The following is a 21,444-nucleotide window of genomic DNA, read 5'->3' as shown; positions in this document are numbered from 1 at the left end:
TTTTACAAAATAAAACCCTCCAGTGAGAAGCTGCCTGCTGCGCGCTTTATGCTGGTAAGATACAACGTCTACATAAATAAACAAATACACATTTTATTAGACTTATTGTTATTCGAGTAACCGTATCCCAAACAATCTTAACCTGTTAAGTCGCATGCCCTAACAACACATTTCAACATTGTAACAGTTTATTGATGTTTTTGGCTCATAGCATGTTGTGACTTGAAGTAGAAAACACACATAAAACCAGCATTAGCTGTCTCTGCTTTGAGTTATCTGGGGCTATTATGTTCTAATTAGAGCCTTTTAACCGTAAGTTAATTTAAATGCAAGTTGTTTCTGTGGATTAGAGTTGGTTATTAAGATAATACAATTTCAAAGACGGATTGGTTTACTGCATTTGGGGCCCAGTCAGTGGCGTAACAAGGTTGTGATTGGCCCCGGTGCAAATATTATTTTTTCAATAATGTACCCCCTTTGAAAAAAAAATTCAGCCAAGTACCCCCTGATCAGCGCAAAAACTATTTGTTAGGGACAAAAAGCCTATATAAAGAGGTACAGTACAGCGCTGCCATCAGTGTCTGATTTATTAAAACAACAACATTGTAACTGAGAAACACTTAAATGCTACATTTCAAATGTTTACAATCCATCACTAAATTCATGGCAAACCAATTTTAACATCATGCAATAACACTAAGATGACATTAGTTGCATTGAACTGATCTTTTTAATAAGTTGTACTTACAATTTGAGAAACATGGGCTTGTGCTTCACTAAGGATCTTTGTCATTCTGACAGGGAGGCAACTGCAGTTATTACACTTCGTGTTTTGAAATATGTGTAACTCTGTTCATATAAAACCCACACAGCTTAAAGTGGACCTATCATGCTATATTTTAATAATATAGTGTAGGACCATACCTATATAAGGCATATTTATACTTTTTTTTTTCAAAATACCAAACAGATCGTGCATTTTAGCCATGCCTCATTTCGCACCGGGGACACATATTCATGTAAAAAGACGTACAAAAGTGCATTTTGCATGATAGGTCCCCTTTAAACTTCCTTACTTTTCCTAAAATTGGTATATATTTTTTTCATTCTTTTTTTTTTTCATTAACATAAAATAAATCTCACGTACCCCCTGCAGTACTCCAACGTACCCCTAGGGGTCCGCATACCCCCATTTGAGAACCACTGGATTAACCGGTTCGCTTGTCACGCAAGGTATCACATGACATGAAAGGGAGCAAGGTCATTGGACAGACAAATGACAAATTAATTTAGGTTGCTTGGTTACTTTGAAGACTGCGTGAACCGGTCAATGCCATTGGGGCCCCTGGCCGGCTCTGGGCCCCGGTGCGTTACACCGGCTGCACCGTCGATAGTTACGCCACTGGGCCCAGTACATGTGAGGTTTTTATATTTTTCTTAAGTTGCTTGGGGTTCATTTTCCACGCCACAGCAGACTATTTCCCTAAAAGTGTAACCTGTAGATGTAACATTAACCTGCATTGTCTACATTCTATATGAATGCTTTTATTAAAATAAATCTATATTTAATTAGGAAGTCTTAATTTATTTAAATACCTTATTGTCATGTGCATCTTACTACTCTAGTCCAATTTCTATATTATACAAATATTTGTATGGACATTTTAAACTAAAAATTACTTGCATGTAGTGTTACCTAAAGACTTCAAATCAATGCACAATTGTATAATTATTAGTTATGGAAAGTATTTATACACAACAATATTAGTTTCAAATGAGGTGGATTAAAATCTATAAAATGTAGGTGTGTCCTACTCGGCCAAAGTAGTTATAAAATGCTGTAATGATTTGGAGTCAATGGGTTGCAAGCTATTGAGAGGTAATGATATTTTTTAACAAAAAAATACTGAATTTCCACACAAAAATATGTATGTCAAATAAAAGGTGGACTCAAATCCAATAAAAAGAGCTGTGTCCTAGTAATCCTGTGTAGTTTTACAATTCTGCATTGATGTCGATCATTAGGTAACACTACAAAGCTATGCGAAACAATCAATGAGATTTTAATTAAAAACTTCTGAGTTTTTTAAAAGAGAATTAAAAAAGCAGAAATAAAAGGTGGGCAAAATCCCAATAAACAGAGGTTGGTCTTATTTGTCTAATGCAGTGATAACATCTGAATTTAATTCAAATGATTTCATGAAATAAAAAAGGTGTGCCTCAAGATATCCAATATCCAATCCAAAACTAACCTCAATGCTATTTATTACTGCTAATAATAAACAACTTAAGTGGGAATAATATAAGAGCACGGTAAACAGTTAAAGGTTAATTAATGATGGGTAATGTTTCAGATACTGTTGAGATGTCTGTCCTGTCTGATCTCAGAATCAGCAGCTGAGAGTAGTGTCTTTGCGCAGAGCCTGTGTTCATCATCTTTCCTCCACAATATAGTGTTAATTGCAGCTGAACCTGAACACTCTCTATCACATCCTGTTGTTCTTCACAGACACATGTCTACCTGTATTGTATTTAAAGCTGCAGATTTCCAGGCAGAACTTTGGTCGGACATTTAAAAAAGATGACGCACTCAGCCGTTGCCGTGGTTACCTGGTGCTTTGGATGGATGGAAGTATAAGACACCGGTGAAGGTTGGTGTGAATGGATGGCCCTAATGGTAGCCTTCAGGTATTATTTGACCCACAACTTTTAAAGTGACTGTGTGAGCTGTTAACCTGTTATGGTTATTTTAGCAGCAAATTGTTGCACAACATTTAACCAGTGGATCTGTGTCGTTCGTAATTGTAACTCATATACTACATCAGTCACATAAGAAACTGCAGATGGAACAGATACCTACTTTCTTCTGATGGCTTTAAAGGTCCCCTATTATACTGTTTTACATCAATATATTATAGGTCTCAGATATATACAAAACATGTCTCTGAAGTGTTTGGCTCGAAATACCAAACAGATCATGCTTTGTAGCATCCCATAATCCCCTCTGTTTCAGCCCTGTTTCAAAAGTGCTGATTCTCTGTCTGTTAAGGCCGCTACACACCAAACTGACACCAAAGAACACGTCCCGACGGACCCGACTGTTGTGTCGCCTCACGTCTCCTCCTTGGCCAAACAGTCGCACTGGAACACACCGCAAAGACTTCAGCCGATGGCCAAGTAGCACGTACGCATTGCGCATGCGTGAGTCACAATAACTCTCCATACCAGCAGGCGGCGGTAGTGTGTATTCGTCATTCAAAAGAGGCAACCAGAAGACAGACTGCGTGATATACAAACAACAAATAGCTACATGCTACAGCTCGAGCCAAGCAGCACAGGGATGAACTATGCCAATATTTTAACAGTATTGGTGCAGTGCCTTTTCAGTGGGGAGAGATATAGCAAATATGTGTGCCTATCCTGCTATTTGTGTTTATTCTTTTAATCACACAGCGTTAAGATTAAATAAAAATGTGCCTACATAACTGTCAGTTGCAGCCGTAGCATTATTATTGGTTTAACTAGCCAAACAGTATATTTTAAAAACATTTTAAAATGACCATCTTGAACAGCTACAACATTAAAATACTTATAGGCAGATTGTGGACAGTAACAAAGTACATTTACTTAAGTACTGTACTGCTCCACTCCCATTCAGGCAAATAGTGTTTCGCTAAACTGAACAGCCAATCAGAGTGATTTCTTTACCCGACGGCCTTTTACCGACAGCCTACCGATTCAACATGTTGAATCGGCGGCGGAAGGTGTAGGCACGGCCGAAAAGACACGACGGTGCGGGACACACCAATCTGAGTAGGGCGACAGGACTCTCATCGACGGCCAGACATCTTTCGACATCTATTGACACCAAAAATCGGCCCGGTGTGTAGGGGCCTTTACTTTAGATGAAAATAAGGAGCCACTCCCCACGCCCCTCTGAGAGATATTTGGTTAAAAAGAACACAATGGTGCTCTAGGAGGAGATTCAGGTGATAAGGTGGGGGGTGTCACCTTGGTTGGTGATTGGCTAATGGTTACACAAGCCACAAAATTGTTATGACATCATAAAGTGGCCAAAATCTGATCAGCTCATTTTCAGACAGGTCAGGACAAAAAGTGAGCTAATCTTTTTCCCTGAAACTTTCAGAATCTCTTTACACAGAGGGGACACATGTTTATGTATAAAATACATGAAAAAGTGGATTTTGCATAATAGGTGACCGTTAAACAAAATCACCAGTGTAATAGTTATAATATTTATTATTATTCTCGTCAACTTGCATTATTACCATTATAACAAATATTATATATATTGTAAAATGAAAGATGTGTCGCTTTACCAAAACTGACCAAAATATTCCCGATTGTTCAGAATGGCTTTGTCTGTGTTGGCTTATGTAGACGGTCCACTGGAGAAGTGACGCCATGAGAGGCTTGCCCATAATTCAGCTGTCAATGCACCCTCAACCAAAAGCCATCAATTAATACGGAGGGCCTGCCCCAAACACGTGAGAATAAAACATACCCCTAGACCCAGCTGTTGCTGCTGCTGCTGCTTATATTTGTGTGCCTGCGTGTACCTTGTGATAGTCATTATTTTCAGGGTTTGACTCCCAATCAATGATCATTTTAGGTCAAACATCCATCAGGGTAAACAACACCAACTGCACTAACAAAACGAAAGCTTAGAGGTTTAATTGTTAATTTTGCAATACAGTATCTTGTTTTACCTAAGCTCAATTTACATGTGTAGGTCTACACATTAGTTAAATGATGTGTCAGGCAATAAAGGAGAGTTAATTCTTGTTTTCTAAACTAATAAACACAAGTTTAGTAGCTTCGAGTCTCACCCGATGTCATATACTAGGGTACACCTTAAACAATGTGAAGCATATAGTATTCAACCTGGTCATCTATAAATAGTACAAAGACAGAATGACAAACATATACTGACGGAGAGGCAAATGAGGGCTGCATGGGTTGTATTTCCCTCTCTGCTGACATAATTTCTGATGCGAGGGGAAAGAAATGGAACCGGCCTGCCTGTATTGAGTGCAGCCATCCTTGTGTTTTTATATCCCTGTCTCCTTCTCTACAATGTCCACAAGTTATGGCTTAGCTTTTCCAAGGCCTGCAGTGCGCATTAAAACATTCAATAAGCCAACCAAAGCTGCTGTATCACAAAAACAATACAAAAAAACGTGCTGCACAAAGGAAAAAAAATAACTGAAATACATTTTTAATGAGGTTAACATCATTCTAATTAGCTGACCTTAGGGCACTTTGTGACATTAATTACCAAACAAAAAAATAATTTGTATGCACTAAACGACCCCTGTACATGGACATGTATTGGTCAGTGGTGGGACAGAGAGACCTGATTGGAGCAGAGCGGGGGCGTCCATTGAATTAGTTCCTTTGTTATGGAATACTCATTCCTGCGATTGTCTGCTCTGAGTGATCATGTGGATTTTTGCTGTATTGAATGTGACAACAGAACAATGCATCTGGCCCACAGACTGATGGCACTGTGAATGCACTGGAGGGCTGGAATCCCATTTTGCTCACCAGCTATCAAAGTGCTTTTTGGTTTTGTCATTAAGGCTTGAGATGACTAATTTATAAAACATTCAAATCACAATCTTTGTCTTGCAAAGAGCTCTTCTTTGACAAGTTGTGTGGTTTCATTTTGAAGGATAAAGATGACTTATCAGTAATCCAATTTAGGGGATTTATATAAAAGGATAAAGCTGGTACAAATTATTTATATTTTGAAGAACCGTCAATTAATTAATCTCTCCATAAATACTATCCAACTTCCCCAGCCTGTGTTGCCCTTAGCCCATGGTTTAAAAGGTAAATCATTTCCTAAAACAGCTTTAAACAAACATTAGTCCAACTAAAAGGTTTGGGATTACAAGAGAGGTCTATAGTTCAAATGAATAGCTTTTGTTAGACAGGCAATATTTGTTGGTAAGATCAATCCTGCTAAGAACAATATCACCACACTTTGTTTTTGTATTTGCAGAGAACTTATTTATTTTAATATGAATATTTGGCATTGACTATAAACTGACATTGTTGACATGTCTGTTTCACAAGATTGCTTGGTTTTCAGACACTGTGCTGCCAAACTGAGCATTGTTGCTTCAGGCAGCATAAGTCATAACATTCCCGTAATTGGTTTTCTGTAATGACATGCCTTTCAATAGCCGTGTAGGATGTCTTCCTGTATGGCTGACTGTTTTTATTTTCCACATAATGAAAGAGTGCCCTTTGTGTCATCCTGTTCAAGTCACCTGTAATGCATTTAGTGCCGTTTCACCAAGTGTGGCCATTCACAACTATGTCAGCAGCCTACTGCTTATTGGATTAGGATAAAAGACAGGAGATATACTGTAGCTACAGGACACACACACATGCGCACACACACACACACACACACACACACACACACACACACACACACACACACACACACACACACACACACACACACACACACACACACACACACACACACACACACAAGAAACAAAAACACAAGAAACAAAAACAACAACAGCAGCTGCAGAAATAAGGACAGAACATTGTGTTCTTCATCAACATATTTTGTATTACAGAGCTGCTGATAGACTCAAAGGGATTCACAAATAATAAATAAAAAAATCACTATTAACACTTCTGAACCCTCATCCTGTATTACGAGTCCCTAACCTGCTGTATATATGGCAGCAGGAGGTAGGTGGGACGAACGCAGTGAAGAGAGGAGGAAATGAAGTGAATTGGTGAGATTGCATGGGATGATTGAGATCCACAGAGTATCAGCACGAGAGCCCCACCATGTGCAAAACAACACAATTAAGAAGGCCGCTTAGCCTAATCAGTGAATGCATCATGCAAATGATGTTTTTTTTTCAATGCCTACTTTAATCTTGGCTGTTATCATAGAATACAAATCAGGGACTTAACCCTAATGAAAGGAGGAGAGAGTGAAAAGAGTGGGATGAGACAAGGGTGAAGAAGAAGGATAGCGGAAGATTTAGGGGTGATGTAAAAAGCAGAAGTCACTCTCTTCTCTTCACCCAATTTTCAATTCAACTTGGCACTTTTTGCAAGACACTGCACACAGTTCTCTAAGCAAGACACAGAAATCTGACATAGTCACTTTTTCAAAACACTGCTTTAAAAATGCTACACTCATGAACCAATTTACAAATAAACATGCCAACTGGCCAAACATACTGCTTTATTGTTGATTCATCAAATAGGATGTAATCACTAGATAAAGGCTCCATGTAAGAACCTTTTACAACAAAAATTGATCAATGGACAAAGCAGCAAGAGGAAGAAGGAGGATACGAGTGAGAGGGAGGATGAATTGAAGTCAATTGAAGAGTTAATTGGAGCATATTGGTTTTGTTTCAACAGAATATTTGTGTTTTTGCACATATTTTGTAAGTGTAGAATTATTGACATACAGAACAAAGCCCACACAAGTGAGTGTGCTTTTAATTGAGCATCACAGTGTGTAGTTAGTTGGACAAAGTGTCTTGTACTAAAAATAAAGTGTGTGCCATCTGGTGCAAAAGTTGGGTTTTGATAAGTGTTTATAGTTGTGCAGTGCTTCATTCTGCAGAATATAGAGGTGTTTTGCACTTTGGGTGTGTGGTTTTGTGAATTGTGTTAAGCGTTTTTGAGAAAATGAGCCATGTATTAAAAAACGTGTGTAAGCAGTTGAAAAATACTGTATTGATGCTTGATCAATACACAATTCCACACCACCACACACTGCAGCCAGTGCAGACTTCTAGATTGATATTGTACAGGTGTTGCTTTGAGCCCTACAACCACCACCACTATTATTTATGTAGTTGCAACAAAGATATTGTTTTAATTAAATGTACTCAACAAAAAGCATTTTTAGAAAAGATCATCATGTACCACATATTATTTTACTTGGTAAATATGATTTCCAAAATCAATATTTGAAGCTTTAAAGCTGTAATCCAACTTAAATAAGGTCAATGCTGGCATAAAAGGAGATACTATACATGTCCAAAAGCAAGACATCTTAAGCAGGGGGGGAACCTGCGGGAATATATGGGAAGTACCTCTGCCAAAACATTCTTCATATTACATAAGTAAACAGACTGTCTGTGCAATACTGCTGATGTGTTTTTGTCTGTTGCCTCAGGCTGTAAAAAGAACACTATAAAACTGATCCGCATTAAACTATGTTCCACGAACACAGGCACATAGATCTTGTGTTACTTAGCTTAAATCTTAGTTGTAAAGAACAGACACAAGGCAGTTTTATTGGTCCCTGACTTTTTCCTTTTATACATACTATTTTCTATACACATAGCTTAATCCTGGGGTCTCCTTACACAACTTACATGCATGGTATGCCTTAATTGTCTGCATGTTGTTGCAAACTCTGTTTTGGGTCAGTAAAAAGCGGGGTTTCTTCTTCGTGACATCATATCCCAGAGGGCCCTTTTGATTTTTGAAGACAAGAGGCAGCTGGAGGTCTGGAACTCATTCATTCAGAACTCCAAAACATGGCCCAGGATCCTCCCTCACAAAACCCAAGCCACCATTATGTAGGACCCTGTGCTAATGGCCCACAGTCTGCATTGTGGATAAACAGACTTTAAAAATATGCTATGTAAGTAAGTCTCAACAGAGGATGCAAACAGCGTTCACTTCATTTTTAGGTTATTTCCTTTAGCCCACATTCACATAAGAGTGGTTCAGCTTAGTTCACTTCTGCATGCATTCAGACTGAGACTACCTTAGTTATTCATCCACACTGACAGGGCCAGTGCCTGCTCATTGGAAGGTCTTTACTTAAATTGGCCCCATCAGGATCAGAGTAATAACAAAGGATTAAGCAGTTATCCCCAGCATACCTGCCCTGAAAACAGTTTCCCATGGTTCATATGCTTCTTTTAATTTGATTTGGTGTACCTTCATTTTTGGACAGTCTTTGTAAGCATGAGCATGTATACACACAAGACATGAACATAAACATGCAATGTGTTTAAATAACTGTGAAATGAGGACGTAAGAGATAGACATCCTGTTTACAGAGAACAGAGATGTTCTCTCTCTCTCACAGAAACACACACACAGCTGCCTGCTCTATAATTTCCCTTTAAATTTCACCAGGGGAAAAAAACTGAATCAATCTCCGCTTCACCAGTATTCAGCTCAGCTTAATGTACCTAAATTGCATCAATCATGGTCCAATTCTAAATCTGTATGTCTATGAAAATGATTGTTGAGAGAAAAAAAACCTTTTGCTAAAAAGGGCTGCTTAGGGGAACATACTTTTACCAAAGACTTGTGGTTACCTAGGGGACTAAAACAAAAAACCACTAGTGAGGCAAATTATCTTCTGTCATGCCCTACATGATGCCATAACATGATGTGAACACCGCTGCCAGCCGGGACACTGAATAGATGGTAATTTTAATTCGACTAACACACATTCAACACCTTAAGTGAGAGTGGCGACCATTTAAGTGCTGTAATTGGAATTCAGTTTTGAAAAAAATCATCATGGTCAAAAATACACATGGAGTGTGTTATTGAATTTCTTCTTTTTAAATGTCTGCTTGTGGGTTTGAACCTCCATTTCAATTTTTAGAAGAAGTTATTGTGAATGTTCCATGCTGCAGTCAGAGGCAGATTGATTTTCAGGTCCAACTGTGCATCTGAATTACCTACTGCAGAATGCAAAAGAAACGTTCCGTACTCCTGCTGTGAATGTCATAACTGTGTTTAAAGATGACTTCTTACAGGTCATATCTCTATTGTCACAAAAGCCTTTCACTTGCTAGTCAAACAGACAGGGCAGTTAGAAAGGCAGCGCTTCCAGTTACGAAACACTGAATCCACCAGCTACTAGTAGCGCTCCCTGGTGGCAAAAACAGGATATTGTTCCTTGCTTACTGACATACAGATGTGGACTCAACTCTTCATGCCAGAGCTGACCTCAGAGGAGAGGAAAGGAAGGGGAAGAAAGATAAATACTTTCCACTGCTCACAAGATTAAACTTGTGCAAAAGTACTAAAAGACAAATGCAGGAAAGAAAGAAAGAAAGAAGAAGACAACTTTTTTACAGACATTTAATAACGTTATCAATATTGTAAAAGACTGAAAGTGTGACTCATGACATGAATACAAATCTGAAACCTTTTTAAATTGTGCAACAAATAACATGAAAACACATGAATTGGAAAAGTATTTGGCAATATAAACAATCAACTATTTAAAACACAGTACATACATATCATTGCTTGTATTCCAGTTTAGCCCTAAAAGGCATATTTTCAGGTATGTGGCAGCGGATTTTTAGCTAAATATTATAATCTGACTTTTTGCAGGAGGGTTGTTGGCAGACATTTTTAACTTTAATACATTATGAGCCTTTAATAAATCATACAAAAATGTAAATGTACAATCACTATCACATTTTAAACCAAACAGCTGGCCACCTGTTGAGTTAGCAGCTGACCAAAGTTAGAACTGTGTCATGATATGGTGCAGACTAGATTCTGTTTTGTATTTTGGATATCATAAAAGAGCAAAACATCTGGTTTTTAAGGCTGTATTACAGTAAAAAGCTGTCATTTTTTCAGCTACTTAATCAACCCCACAATATCAATATCCAGGTATTTGCAAAATATATTGTGAAATTTGTATTTCTTTATAAAAACAATTCCCTATATTACATGTGTGGGTTACTTTCTTTCCCATTTGGTTTTATAATTCTGCTGGTGAGTGTGTTTATCTTTGTCTGTCTGTTATTTAGCATTGCACTAGCAGTGTTCCTTCATCCACAACAACTATTCCGTAACTTCAAGTAAGTTATGTACTTCACTTCTGCTCTAAAGAATATAGTGTTCAACTAACCAAGTCTGATGTGTAACCCTGGTTTTGCTATGACTCATTCATAAGGCTCTTTCTCTTCTCTCAGTTCAATAACAAATAGAAACCCATCACATCTGTTGCTGATGCAGTTGAAGTCCCACAGGTAACGCTACATTTCGTGCACATGTACTGTAGCATACCTTACTCAGGAAAATCTGTAGTATGTCTGGAAGCTGCAGCAATACAGTTTGTTGTTTCCATTCATCAGCAGCAGCAGTAGTTAGATAACTAACCCCCATAGAGTTTGACTCCAGAACATCTCAGCAACCAGGAAATGCCATCCAGGAGACCTGACAGAGATTCTGCCACTGTATCCTGCACCTGAGATAGTGAAACACCAACACAGATTATACATCTCCTCAAATTGATACTGGATGCATATAAACGTAGTGAAAGCCGTTCAGTTGATCAACTATCAGGGAATTACCATCCAGGGGTTAGCCAGTTGTGGTAGTTCAAGTCTCTTTGCCATGTCAACACAGGGAGTCCGACACCTGGCCCTGTTTCTGCTGGTGACCTTTTGCAGGTTAGTTATTCTATCCTCTTCTGGGTTGTCTCTGGAGACACAGGAAAGTACCAGCAGAGGCTTGGATGCTGAACTTTCAGCAGAGCTCAGCACAGCCCGAATCTGAGCCACCTCACACTCTTCCCCACCTATTTAAGACATTTTGTTATGCAAATGTTCTGTGCTTATGATTAATATATAAGAACAACATTGTGAAGAAGCTTCTAAGACAAACCTCTCCCAAGCTCTGCATTAGCTACATAGATGAAACCATCCACCACCTGGCACACCTGCTGGACCTGAGGCGCAGGGCTGTAGACTGGACATCCAGATTCATCTGTTCCTTCTAAGGTAAACAGTTTATTACTGACACTCTGCTGCTGCACTCTGGCTCTTTCCCTCTCTGCCCTGCACACACAAACACACACAGTTTAATGACGGTGGCTGTATTCACAAATATATAATGATAAAGATAAGCATGGCAACTCTCATGGTCATTGTAATAACAAAGTGCTTACCTATTGGTTGAGTACAGAGTCAAGATATTGAATTTGTGTTGGTTGTTGAAAATGTAACTGATCCCAGAACCAATTCCTAAAATGAAAATAAAAAGATCAGTTTTGTTATTTTGGCATCTGAGCTGAAAGTGACTAATGGGATAACAATGTTGAGACAATTATGCCATCTAGTGGTAGATAAATAGAACTACATCAGATACGATAATCAATCAGAATCAGAATACCTTTATTACCTTTATTAGTCCCACAGAGGGAGAATTTACATTGTTACAGCAGAAAAGAGCCAAAGACAGCTTAATGTTACGCAAGCATGCATAAAAAGTACTAAAGATTAAAAAAAGGAATTATAATAAAAAAGTTACACATTTGACAACAATGTGATTTTTAAAACAATTGTGATGAAATAATATGTACATTTGTATGACAACAGCATTGTAGGAAACAGAAATCTGATCCCAGACTCAGCTGCCATTGGTTTAAGAGGAAGTTGTACTTTGAAACAGATTCCAGAGGTACTTTTGTTTGTTTAATCACTGACCAATCAATCAATCAGTCAGTCAATATCAATGTAATCTCACCATTTATCTGTCTCTGAGGAGTGCCCGACACAGGTAGCACATCTGGGGCATTCATGAGCCTTGTGACTAAAGACACATCAAGCTGCTCCATGCCAGGGCCAAACATAGCATAGCGTGGTTCAGAAGAGGGCACCAAAGACTGAAGGAAGGAGGTCAAGACCTCATATGCCGGCCGTGAAGGAAGCCACTGTTGTCTGCAGGATGGGCAGCCTTTCAGGTATCTGTCCAGAGAAAAAAAGTTTGTCAAAACATTCCAGTCAAATAAATGGTTACCAACGGACCATTAAACTAAACAACAGAAAAAGATACTTACTCTGACATGTAGTCAAATGTTGAAACCATCCCAATGTCGCCATCCTCTTCTCTATCATCCAGGCTCTCCTCTTCATTGATGAGGGGTGCATCCAAAAACTCCAGTTGGGGCATGCTCACATGATCAATGGAGGGCCAGTGTGGCATGTCCCTGAGCAGGAAGTACCTCCACAGTAATGGATCTCTAACCATGGCCCTCCAGTACCGACTGGTGGCTCCCAGACAGCAGATATCCGCAGGATACAGAAAGGTCATAATCAGGAACTGAACATCCACCTTAATAAGGAGGGAGGATAGGATTGATGTGATGAGGATTTCAACAGTACAAGACAAGAAAAGATGATGGGGACAAAATGGGGGTCGATCCCTAACACCAGTATTTAGCAGCAAATCTATTATTATTGAAAATACACTAATGAATATGAGAAGAAGCCTGACATCTACAATGTTACCTTAGCAAAAGAATATATCTCATGAATATGAGAAGAAGCCTGGCATCTAAAATGTTACCTTAGCAAAAGAATATAGGCATCATGTTGTAGAAATGTCTGTAATAAAATGAATTAAAACAAGCAATTGTCTTTCAGAGGTTTATTGTGTTAAGTGTTTTACATGCACGTCATGTCTTGATAAGACAACATAGGCTACCCCTAAATTATAGATAAATCTGTCTTTTAGAAAATAGATTTACCGGGGACTCTCCGGGGTTTACCGGGGACTCTCAACACAAAAGGCTGCACATGGCTGTTTAATCCTAATATAATAAAGAAAAACTGAATTTCAACCACATATTATTATGGTATTATGGTATGTCTTAAATGTCCGGTTAGGATGTATTAGAACGAAATCTAAAATGAAAATTGTAAATAAGCCATCTGTATGTAAAAAACCACCTGTATGTAAATTGTAAATAAGCCATCTGTATGTCAAATATGTCTTATATGTCTTAAATGATATGATGAATTGGAAATGGGGGACCCTGATGTAAACAAGACGAAAGTCTTTCTCTGGTCTGCATCCCCTTAACAATTGTATGTTTTGAGCTGTACTGTACTGTACCCAATATACAAGCTGTTAATAAACTTTTCAATCAATCAATCAATGGGAAAGGATTCCATCAAAAGTAAAAAGTAATCATGAGCCCTGCCAGTTATTATAAAATATATTATATAGTTCCATAACATCATGCTCTGTGGTAAAATCAGAATCTGCAGGTCAACACTGCTCATAACTTGACCATATGAAAAGCAGTGCAGACGGTAGGAAGTAGAATTTTGCTACTTGGGCAAAGTTCAAAATGTGTTCTTAAATAACATAGCCTTGATTGCTTTAAAAAAATAAAGAAGGGTTTCTCTTTGCAAATTTCAAACTGGAATTGCCCCTTTCTTTACTCCAACTGAATATACACAGGCATAACAAAATCACTGTTACCGCAATGGTGGGTGGGACAGTTGAAAGACGTTTCCATGAACGTTTGGACTCACCGGTGAACTGTCCAGAAATCCGGGTTGTGGCTCTGCTTTCGTTTCAACGACAGGCGCTAGATCGTCTTTAACAACTTTAGCTCCGTTTGTAAAATATGTGTCTCTGAAGCGCCTGAGGCTGCGGATCACTGCCGACTCGTTGATCTGCTGGATATTACCTGCCATGACTCCAGATGTTAGTGACGTGTAGCTCCACACTTTAATATGGACTAAGGAGAGACTACAGGTCGATGTTGACACTTCCTTGTTGCTGGCGGCAGCGGGGCATTGTGGGTAATGTATTTCTAAACGTGCTGCTAAATACGGATCTGAAAAAGTTGCAATGGAAAATAAAGGTGTTTTCTTTTTTAAAACAACGCGCATGTTTATTGTCAACGAGGACATAAAAAACAGAAAAATGATTTTTGTCCAAACACAGATTTTCTATTAATAGTTATACTATCAAGGTTATTGAAGTGGCAGAAAATGTTTACTTGCAATTGATGGGAATACAAGTGGCGCATTACAAAGCTGGTATGAACAAATATGAGCATACTTCAAATAGTCATGAATACATCATTGTCAAACAGTTTTTGAACACCTTTTCTTGCCTTTAGTGTGTATATTTTAATACACAAAATATATATTGGATATGCAATTATAATATATTAAAAGCATAACAAAATGGCAACAAAACAATAAATAAAATGTTACTGTGCAATGTCTCATTTCCAGCTGGATTATCTTCAAACTTGTAACAATCTTAACAAATGAAAGAAAAAAAAGGTACATTTTATTAATAACCTTTTTATATTCATATTAATGTTATTATAACACATTCTCAGAGCAAAATAAGTGCCCCAGTCAACAGTCTAGAATCAAGATGATAACTGCTTTTTCAGCAGGACAGGGCCAAAAGTTATTCAACCTCCACCTCTGACTGCAACCCCTGCCAGTTTTACACCACCTATCCTATCCTGTCTGACCTGCTTTGGCCTGGGCCGTTTGGCATGGGATGAGGTTGCCTGAAGACACTGATCCAAAGACTTTCTTCTCATACACTTTCTCCCCATGCTTCCTCTTTACCTTCCACAACATTACACCCCACCTGATGGCTTCCATTTTTATTTGGGGTTGACACATTTGAATACTGAACTAAGATCTGTGCCTGAGGGCAACTTCAATATAAGAGCAGCTTGGCTCACTGTAAAATACTAAGGATTTCCTTGGCATTCTCAGTGTTCCAGCCCTGGCCCTGCAGCGGGCCCTCACAGGCAAGCACGTATTTGTTGAGGATCTGTGTGCCAATGTCCCGAAACTGGAGGCGATCATCTTTGCGATCCATAGTTTCAGCGCTGCAGTCCTCATACTTCACTGCCCAGAAACACATTTCCCCGATGTACATCATTGTCAGCAGGTGTGTGTCCGAGAAGATGCCTGTGGAAACAACAAAATCATACAATTCAAGAATGTTCTCAATAATTATCCTACAATGGACCACAAAGATAAGTGATGACATATTTACCTTCAGATAGGAAGTTTGCCGTAGCAGTATCATGGAGCACCACCCCATCGTTGAGCTTTACAGAGTTCCTCACCTGCAGCATCCGCATTAAGTAGCGCACCCCTTCCTGAATACACTGGATTCAAATATGAGAGTCATGTGAATAATCTCTACCAACAAGAAACCTGAAATACCTTTTTTCAACAAAACCACAACTTGATTTGTAATGAAGATTCAGTTAAGCCCACATCCTGTCCAGAAATGCATTTAGTGAATGTACTTAGATTTTTTACACTTTGGTACCTTAAGGAACGTGTCCTTGTTTTTCTTAATCCACTGTTTTCGTTGATGAAGGGTGTGGCAGTACATGTACAGCAGAGCTCCACGTCTCCAATAGAGGCATTCTAACAGCTCTAGGCCCAACACAGACTGCACCTATAATAAACCAAAAAAACATCAATAGTAGTGTTAGACAATGTCATGCAAGTAAATCTGGGAAAGTGTATTTTGCAAAACTATAAACCTAAGACAACATTACAGTCTAACTAATACATCTCTTAATATATTTCTTACTGGGAATACAAAACAAAACATGTACAGAACATGCATACACAATCCTTTTGAGACATATATATATACACACTTCTTGCGCTGGTGCTAGCCTCCCCGCCAAAACCTCTGGCTCAGTCAGATCTTGCAGCAGCTGCTGGATTTTAAATGGTGAACAGTCCTCAGGGAACTCCTGGTCAACCAGCTTATTCTCTTCATAAAATGTGATGTCAAGGATCACCTTAAAGAAGAAAAACAAACAAATCCACACCAGACATTGAATACAACATGTAAGAAAACATGGAACATTTTAAAGATAACAAAAATCTGTAAAAATAATCCGCTCACTCCTCTCACTTAATGTCATTACTGAGTTCTTCCTAAATATCGAGGTCAAATTAGGGATAAAACGTATAATACCAGCCAGGGAGTGGTAGGCACCGCGTACAATCCCCAAAACTCTTTTCAAAAGCAAATGTGTCCTCCGAGTATCATCCAGTGTTTCCCCTATATACATTCAGCAGCGGCGCTGCTGAATGTATGCGCGCCGCTGCTACTTTTTTTTTTTATACATTAAAATAATAATACGTGGCGCTCGCATCATCGCCACGGAGGAGCACACAGCCTCTGTGAACCAGCGAGAGAGCTAGAGAGAGCACACCGTTATCTATTTAATATAGTTGTAAAAAATAAAGTAAGAAATCATTCCAATGTGTAGGCTACTATAGGACAGTATAAAAAAACAGTTTAAAAGGAGAGTGATTAGTAAAATATGCATAAAGAAAGAATACTAACTAGGTAACATAAGATAAGAATAAACAAGTTTAAATGATTTGTTATTGGTTGTGATCATATTCTAAAGATGTTTGGATTATTGAAAAGTATACAGCTCCCTTTCATATGAGTGTTGAGAGCTGTATCCATAAATTCATTTTGTGCTCAAAGTGCACCAGATTGATGCAAAGTGCACCAGGGGTGCATGCCCCCGGACCCCCCTAGGGGATGTGAGGTCCACCCCCAAATAAAGCAGGTTAAAATAATTGAATTGCATACATTTTATTTTGATTGTTTGTTATGTGGATGTGTAGTATTTGTGTTACTGTATGTTCAATAAAGGTGATTTAGCTAAATACACCTGTAGAGCCACAAGAGCCTTTCTTGTGCTGGCAGACACATAGAAACATATTGGCGGGTCGCACTTCGCAAGCACAAAAACATTCCACACGCTACGCACTCACATTTTGCTGGGCCCGCGTGCCTTTGCACCGCTGCTATGACTCCATCCTAAGGGAAACACTGTCATCCCTAACATCTATTTAGTTTACTTCTCTGAAATAATGAGAATTCCTTAGGAACCAGTTGTAGTACATGCATGTTGATAATACAAAATGAGCGGCCTTTGTTTGACATTTACAGTATAGGGGCAAAAGGACAAATAACCCACACAATTTTGGTTGATTAATCCCAATCTCAGCATGATTTTTCCATTTTATATAAATCAGCACGCTCAAACCTGTCCATGAGTCCACAAAAAAAAAAAGTATGACGATTTGAATGTAGGGACATTTAATTGCCATTTTGCCCCGTTCTTGGACTAGTCTTATCAACTAGATGATTCAATTAAAAACGTTCCGGAAAATTAACCACTAATGTAAACATCATTAATTGCAGTTTTAGACGTTCAAAGAAGTGTAATGCAATGAGGTACCTGTGTGTAATCCTGAAGCACCTTGGAAAGGTTGCTACTCTCCCCTCCTTGCCTGTAATAGCTTTTCAACTTGTCTAGTATGGCAGACGCATTCTGTAAATAGTCATCATCTATGGAAGAACGATATGTCAACATGTTACCATTTACATATCTGAACTCAAGCACAGTTTTCCCCAACTTAACACATTTCAGTATTGTTTTATATAAATGGCACGGTTAGGTTACACATGTTTGTGACAGAAATGGAACACGTTTTAACGGTACAAGAATTTGCCTATGCGACAGCATTCAAGAGTTTGACACGGTTTAAATGTAATGATTGCCAATATAAAACGGTACATTTCAACATAAAAATAACACCACCAATGCTTTGAAAGTCAAGTATCAGCTGAAGTTATTTAGCTATAACGCAGCAGCGTGTTTTTGTCCAGCTAAACGTTTGTCAACAATAACGCATTTTAGCTAACGTTAGCCAACTTACGCTAACCGTTACATCGAACACGCAGGTATTCAAATTCAACCATCGTCATATATTACACTTTACTCAAAGGTAACTAAAATAACACGTTACCACCTGTTAGTTAACGGCATGGTGTGTATTATTTCACAATATGAAACATGTCATCAGAAAACAGCTGTTGTTATCGTTACAGGCTATGCTAGGTAACGTTAGCTAGCTTGCTAGTTGGCTGATACACTGATCAAGAATTTTAGCCACGCACACGATGTGCCAAGACTGGCCACAATACAGAAAATAAACACAAACGTCTCATCGATACCTTGCTTTTCAGCTCTGAGACTGGAACACTTGATGTCTAACTCAAATATCCTTCTCTCCAACTCGAAACCTTGTCGCCTGTAGTCGTCGGCCATGACTAAAGAGTGTGCGTCACGTGAGCAAGGGATTACTCACGTGCTCATAGACGGTCTCGTCTGTTTCCAATACATTAGTGTTTCTGCTTGTGCGCGCGCCTGGGTAACCGTTAACAACAATGCGTACCGCGTAATCATCGCCATTTTTAAATGTATTACTTGATGCGTGTTGAAATAACAGAAAAGTTATATAATATTGCCATCCCAGTAAAGTAGTGGTGGTGAAATACAGCCAATGCGAGTGGTCATTTGCTCTGACTCCAGTGCAGCTCTGGAGAGTATAAACAACTTCTCTTCAGAATGTCGTCAGGATATTTTACATGAAATTTTACACATCATGTTTAGGTTAGTTCATCTGGGAATTGTTGTTCAATTTGTGTGGGTTCCAGCGCATGTGGGTATTAGAGGGAATGAGGTAGTGGATCAACTGGCAAAATGTGGTTTGAAAGCAAACCAGATTGATATTATGGTACCCATCAGTAGAGCAGAAGTCAAATCTGTTACAAAAGTTGTTATCAAGCAACAATGGCAAAAACTATGGGACAGTAACACCAAAGGAAGACATTTATACCAGATACAAAGGGAAGTAGGAACGGGAAGCACTTGGGGGAGTAGTAGAAGAGAACAGAGCATTAACAGCAGGATAAAATTGGGTCACTCTGGATTAAACTCATCACTGCATCTGATTGGAAAACATCCAAATGGCAATTGTGATGGTTGCCAACAACCAGAGACAATACATCATGTATTTTTTAGCTGCCCGGATTATAACAGACAAAGACTCATTCTGAAAACTGCACTGGAACAACTCAACATCAAGGACATGGATTTCAAGTCAATATATGAAAGTAAATCAAGAAATGAAGTAAACAAGTTGATCTTCAAATTCCTCAAAAGCACTGGTCTGAGGACAAGGATTTAATATAAACATGTAATAAATCAACAGTAGATGGCGATATATGCTCCAAGTGGAAGCGATTCTTCTTCGAAGAAGAAGAAGAAGAAGAAGAAGAAGAAGAAGAAGAAGAAGAAAGTAGTGGTGGTGAAAGGGTTACATGTAAATGAGTTTGCCAAGCCTCTCTGTATCTCCCCCCCCCAGTCCAGCCCACTTGTCCAGCCCAATCACTGAGGCAGCAGCTAATGTCATCGTGAGCCTATGGTGTAAGCTAGCACTGCTGATAGCCACTGTGTGCTACCTTTCAGGCTACATCATCTGTCTTCCACCGGCTGGAGCTCTCACTCCTCGACTCATCCCCAGTGTGTAACTCCAAAACATGGCGGCCCTCAAAGCTTTGTGCAGAGCGGATCATTTATTCTTCAAAAACCTCTCAGGTCCCTGCAGAACCAGATTAAACTTCGCTCATCTCCAATTAAGCAAGGTTGGTATTTAACGGATACGGTAATTGGTTGTAGAAAAAAACAAGGTGGAAATGAGATTGTTGCAAATGCCTGAGCAAGATTACAAGGTCATAATATTGTGAATATGTCATGTCCTTATTCGTCCGACATTTCGGATCAAACTGAATTGAGTAATTCGAATCCTGTCCGTATATATTATGTTATTTTTGTTTATTTGTTTTGTTTATTTACTCTTCGAATAGATCGTGAACTAACCTCAAACTGCGTAATTGCGGGGATTTTCGTTAACAGTTTGCAACCACGTTACAAACTGAATTATAATCCAGCGATGCATAATTTGCATTTGTTTTGTGTCAGTGATTTAAACACATTATAACGATAAGTCAAACCCGCAGCTTTACATGCAACTTATATAATAAAGCAGCCTAATACCAATGTGCGTGTGTGTGTTGTAGGTGGAATAATCACACGTGCTTGCAGAAACAACCCCCCCTGCCCGCATGCATTTACACAAACTCATTACAATATTTCCATCATGTTTATTTTATGTCAAAGCCTATAGTCTGTGCATTGTAGAAGGTAGTCACCATGTCTATAAATAGTATGGTTTCAGAAGCACATATGGCTGAAGTTAGAACTCATGTGGAGACTGAGAGCACATAGAAAATGCTCAAGCGTGTTACTTAGTAGTTAATGCAGTTGATATCGAAACATGCATCTCCAGACCCGTTTTAAACAATCTGGGGGGCAATAACTGGCTCTATAAATTGATCCATGCCTTTTATTCTTGAATTCATACAGAACATAATTAAACGAGATAAGTACTTGTTACTTGTTTAAACTTAACAGTTTGTACAACATTGTTTATATGTTAATTGTGTTTATAGATTAAGGCAGGGGTCGGCAACCCGCGGCTCTCGAGCCGCATGCGGCTCTTTAAGCCCTCTGCTCTGGCTCCCTTGAGCTTAGACAAAAATAAGAAGGAAATACAATAAAAGTATTTGAAGGACTATTTAAATGTTGTTGCATGGTTGAAAATGTTTCGTATCTTGTATTTTGAGGTGATACTGTGACACATAAATAAAAAACAAAACGGTTTTAATTAGGTCAACTAAAATATGCGTCATATCCTG

The 21,444-nt window shown here is 38.7% G+C and overlaps 3 protein-coding genes across 3 annotated transcripts in view; 1 reads left to right on the top strand and 2 right to left on the bottom strand.

Moving 5' to 3' along the window:
• Positions 1 to 10,129: 10,129 nt before the first annotated feature.
• On the bottom strand, positions 10,130 to 14,731 carry fbxo4 (F-box protein 4). The gene is made up of 7 exons (XM_034118293.1): positions 14,340 to 14,731; positions 12,857 to 13,131; positions 12,544 to 12,764; positions 11,966 to 12,041; positions 11,683 to 11,855; positions 11,370 to 11,596; positions 10,130 to 11,263 (listed from the first exon to the last, which is right to left on the bottom strand). Exons 1-7 carry the CDS (start codon positions 14,721 to 14,723, stop codon positions 11,171 to 11,173), a joined length of 1,449 nt encoding a protein of 482 aa, XP_033974184.1. The 5' UTR covers positions 14,724 to 14,731; the 3' UTR covers positions 10,130 to 11,170.
• Positions 14,678 to 19,031, bottom strand: cunh5orf51 (chromosome unknown C5orf51 homolog). Its single transcript, XM_034118294.1, has 6 exons — positions 18,859 to 19,031; positions 18,080 to 18,189; positions 16,466 to 16,612; positions 16,126 to 16,257; positions 15,844 to 15,958; positions 14,678 to 15,755 (listed from the first exon to the last, which is right to left on the bottom strand). Exons 1-6 carry the CDS (start codon positions 18,950 to 18,952, stop codon positions 15,520 to 15,522), a joined length of 834 nt encoding a protein of 277 aa, XP_033974185.1. The 5' UTR covers positions 18,953 to 19,031; the 3' UTR covers positions 14,678 to 15,519.
• Positions 19,032 to 20,023: 992 nt separating this feature from the next.
• oxct1a (3-oxoacid CoA transferase 1a) overlaps positions 20,024 to 21,444 on the top strand; it is a 41,306-nt gene continuing 39,885 nt past the window's right edge. The window contains exon 1 of the mRNA XM_034118345.1: positions 20,024 to 20,331. Within this exon, the coding sequence (XP_033974236.1) occupies positions 20,227 to 20,331 (105 nt within the window). The 5' untranslated portion in view covers positions 20,024 to 20,226. The remainder of the gene's footprint in view (positions 20,332 to 21,444) is intronic.

Source organism: Trematomus bernacchii, unplaced genomic scaffold (genome assembly GCF_902827165.1).
Source record: "Trematomus bernacchii unplaced genomic scaffold, fTreBer1.1, whole genome shotgun sequence".
Lineage (NCBI taxonomy): Eukaryota > Metazoa > Chordata > Actinopteri > Perciformes > Nototheniidae > Trematomus > Trematomus bernacchii.
The sequence above is the reverse complement of the archived record's forward strand: the minus strand, read 5'-3'. Positions and strand labels throughout refer to the sequence as shown.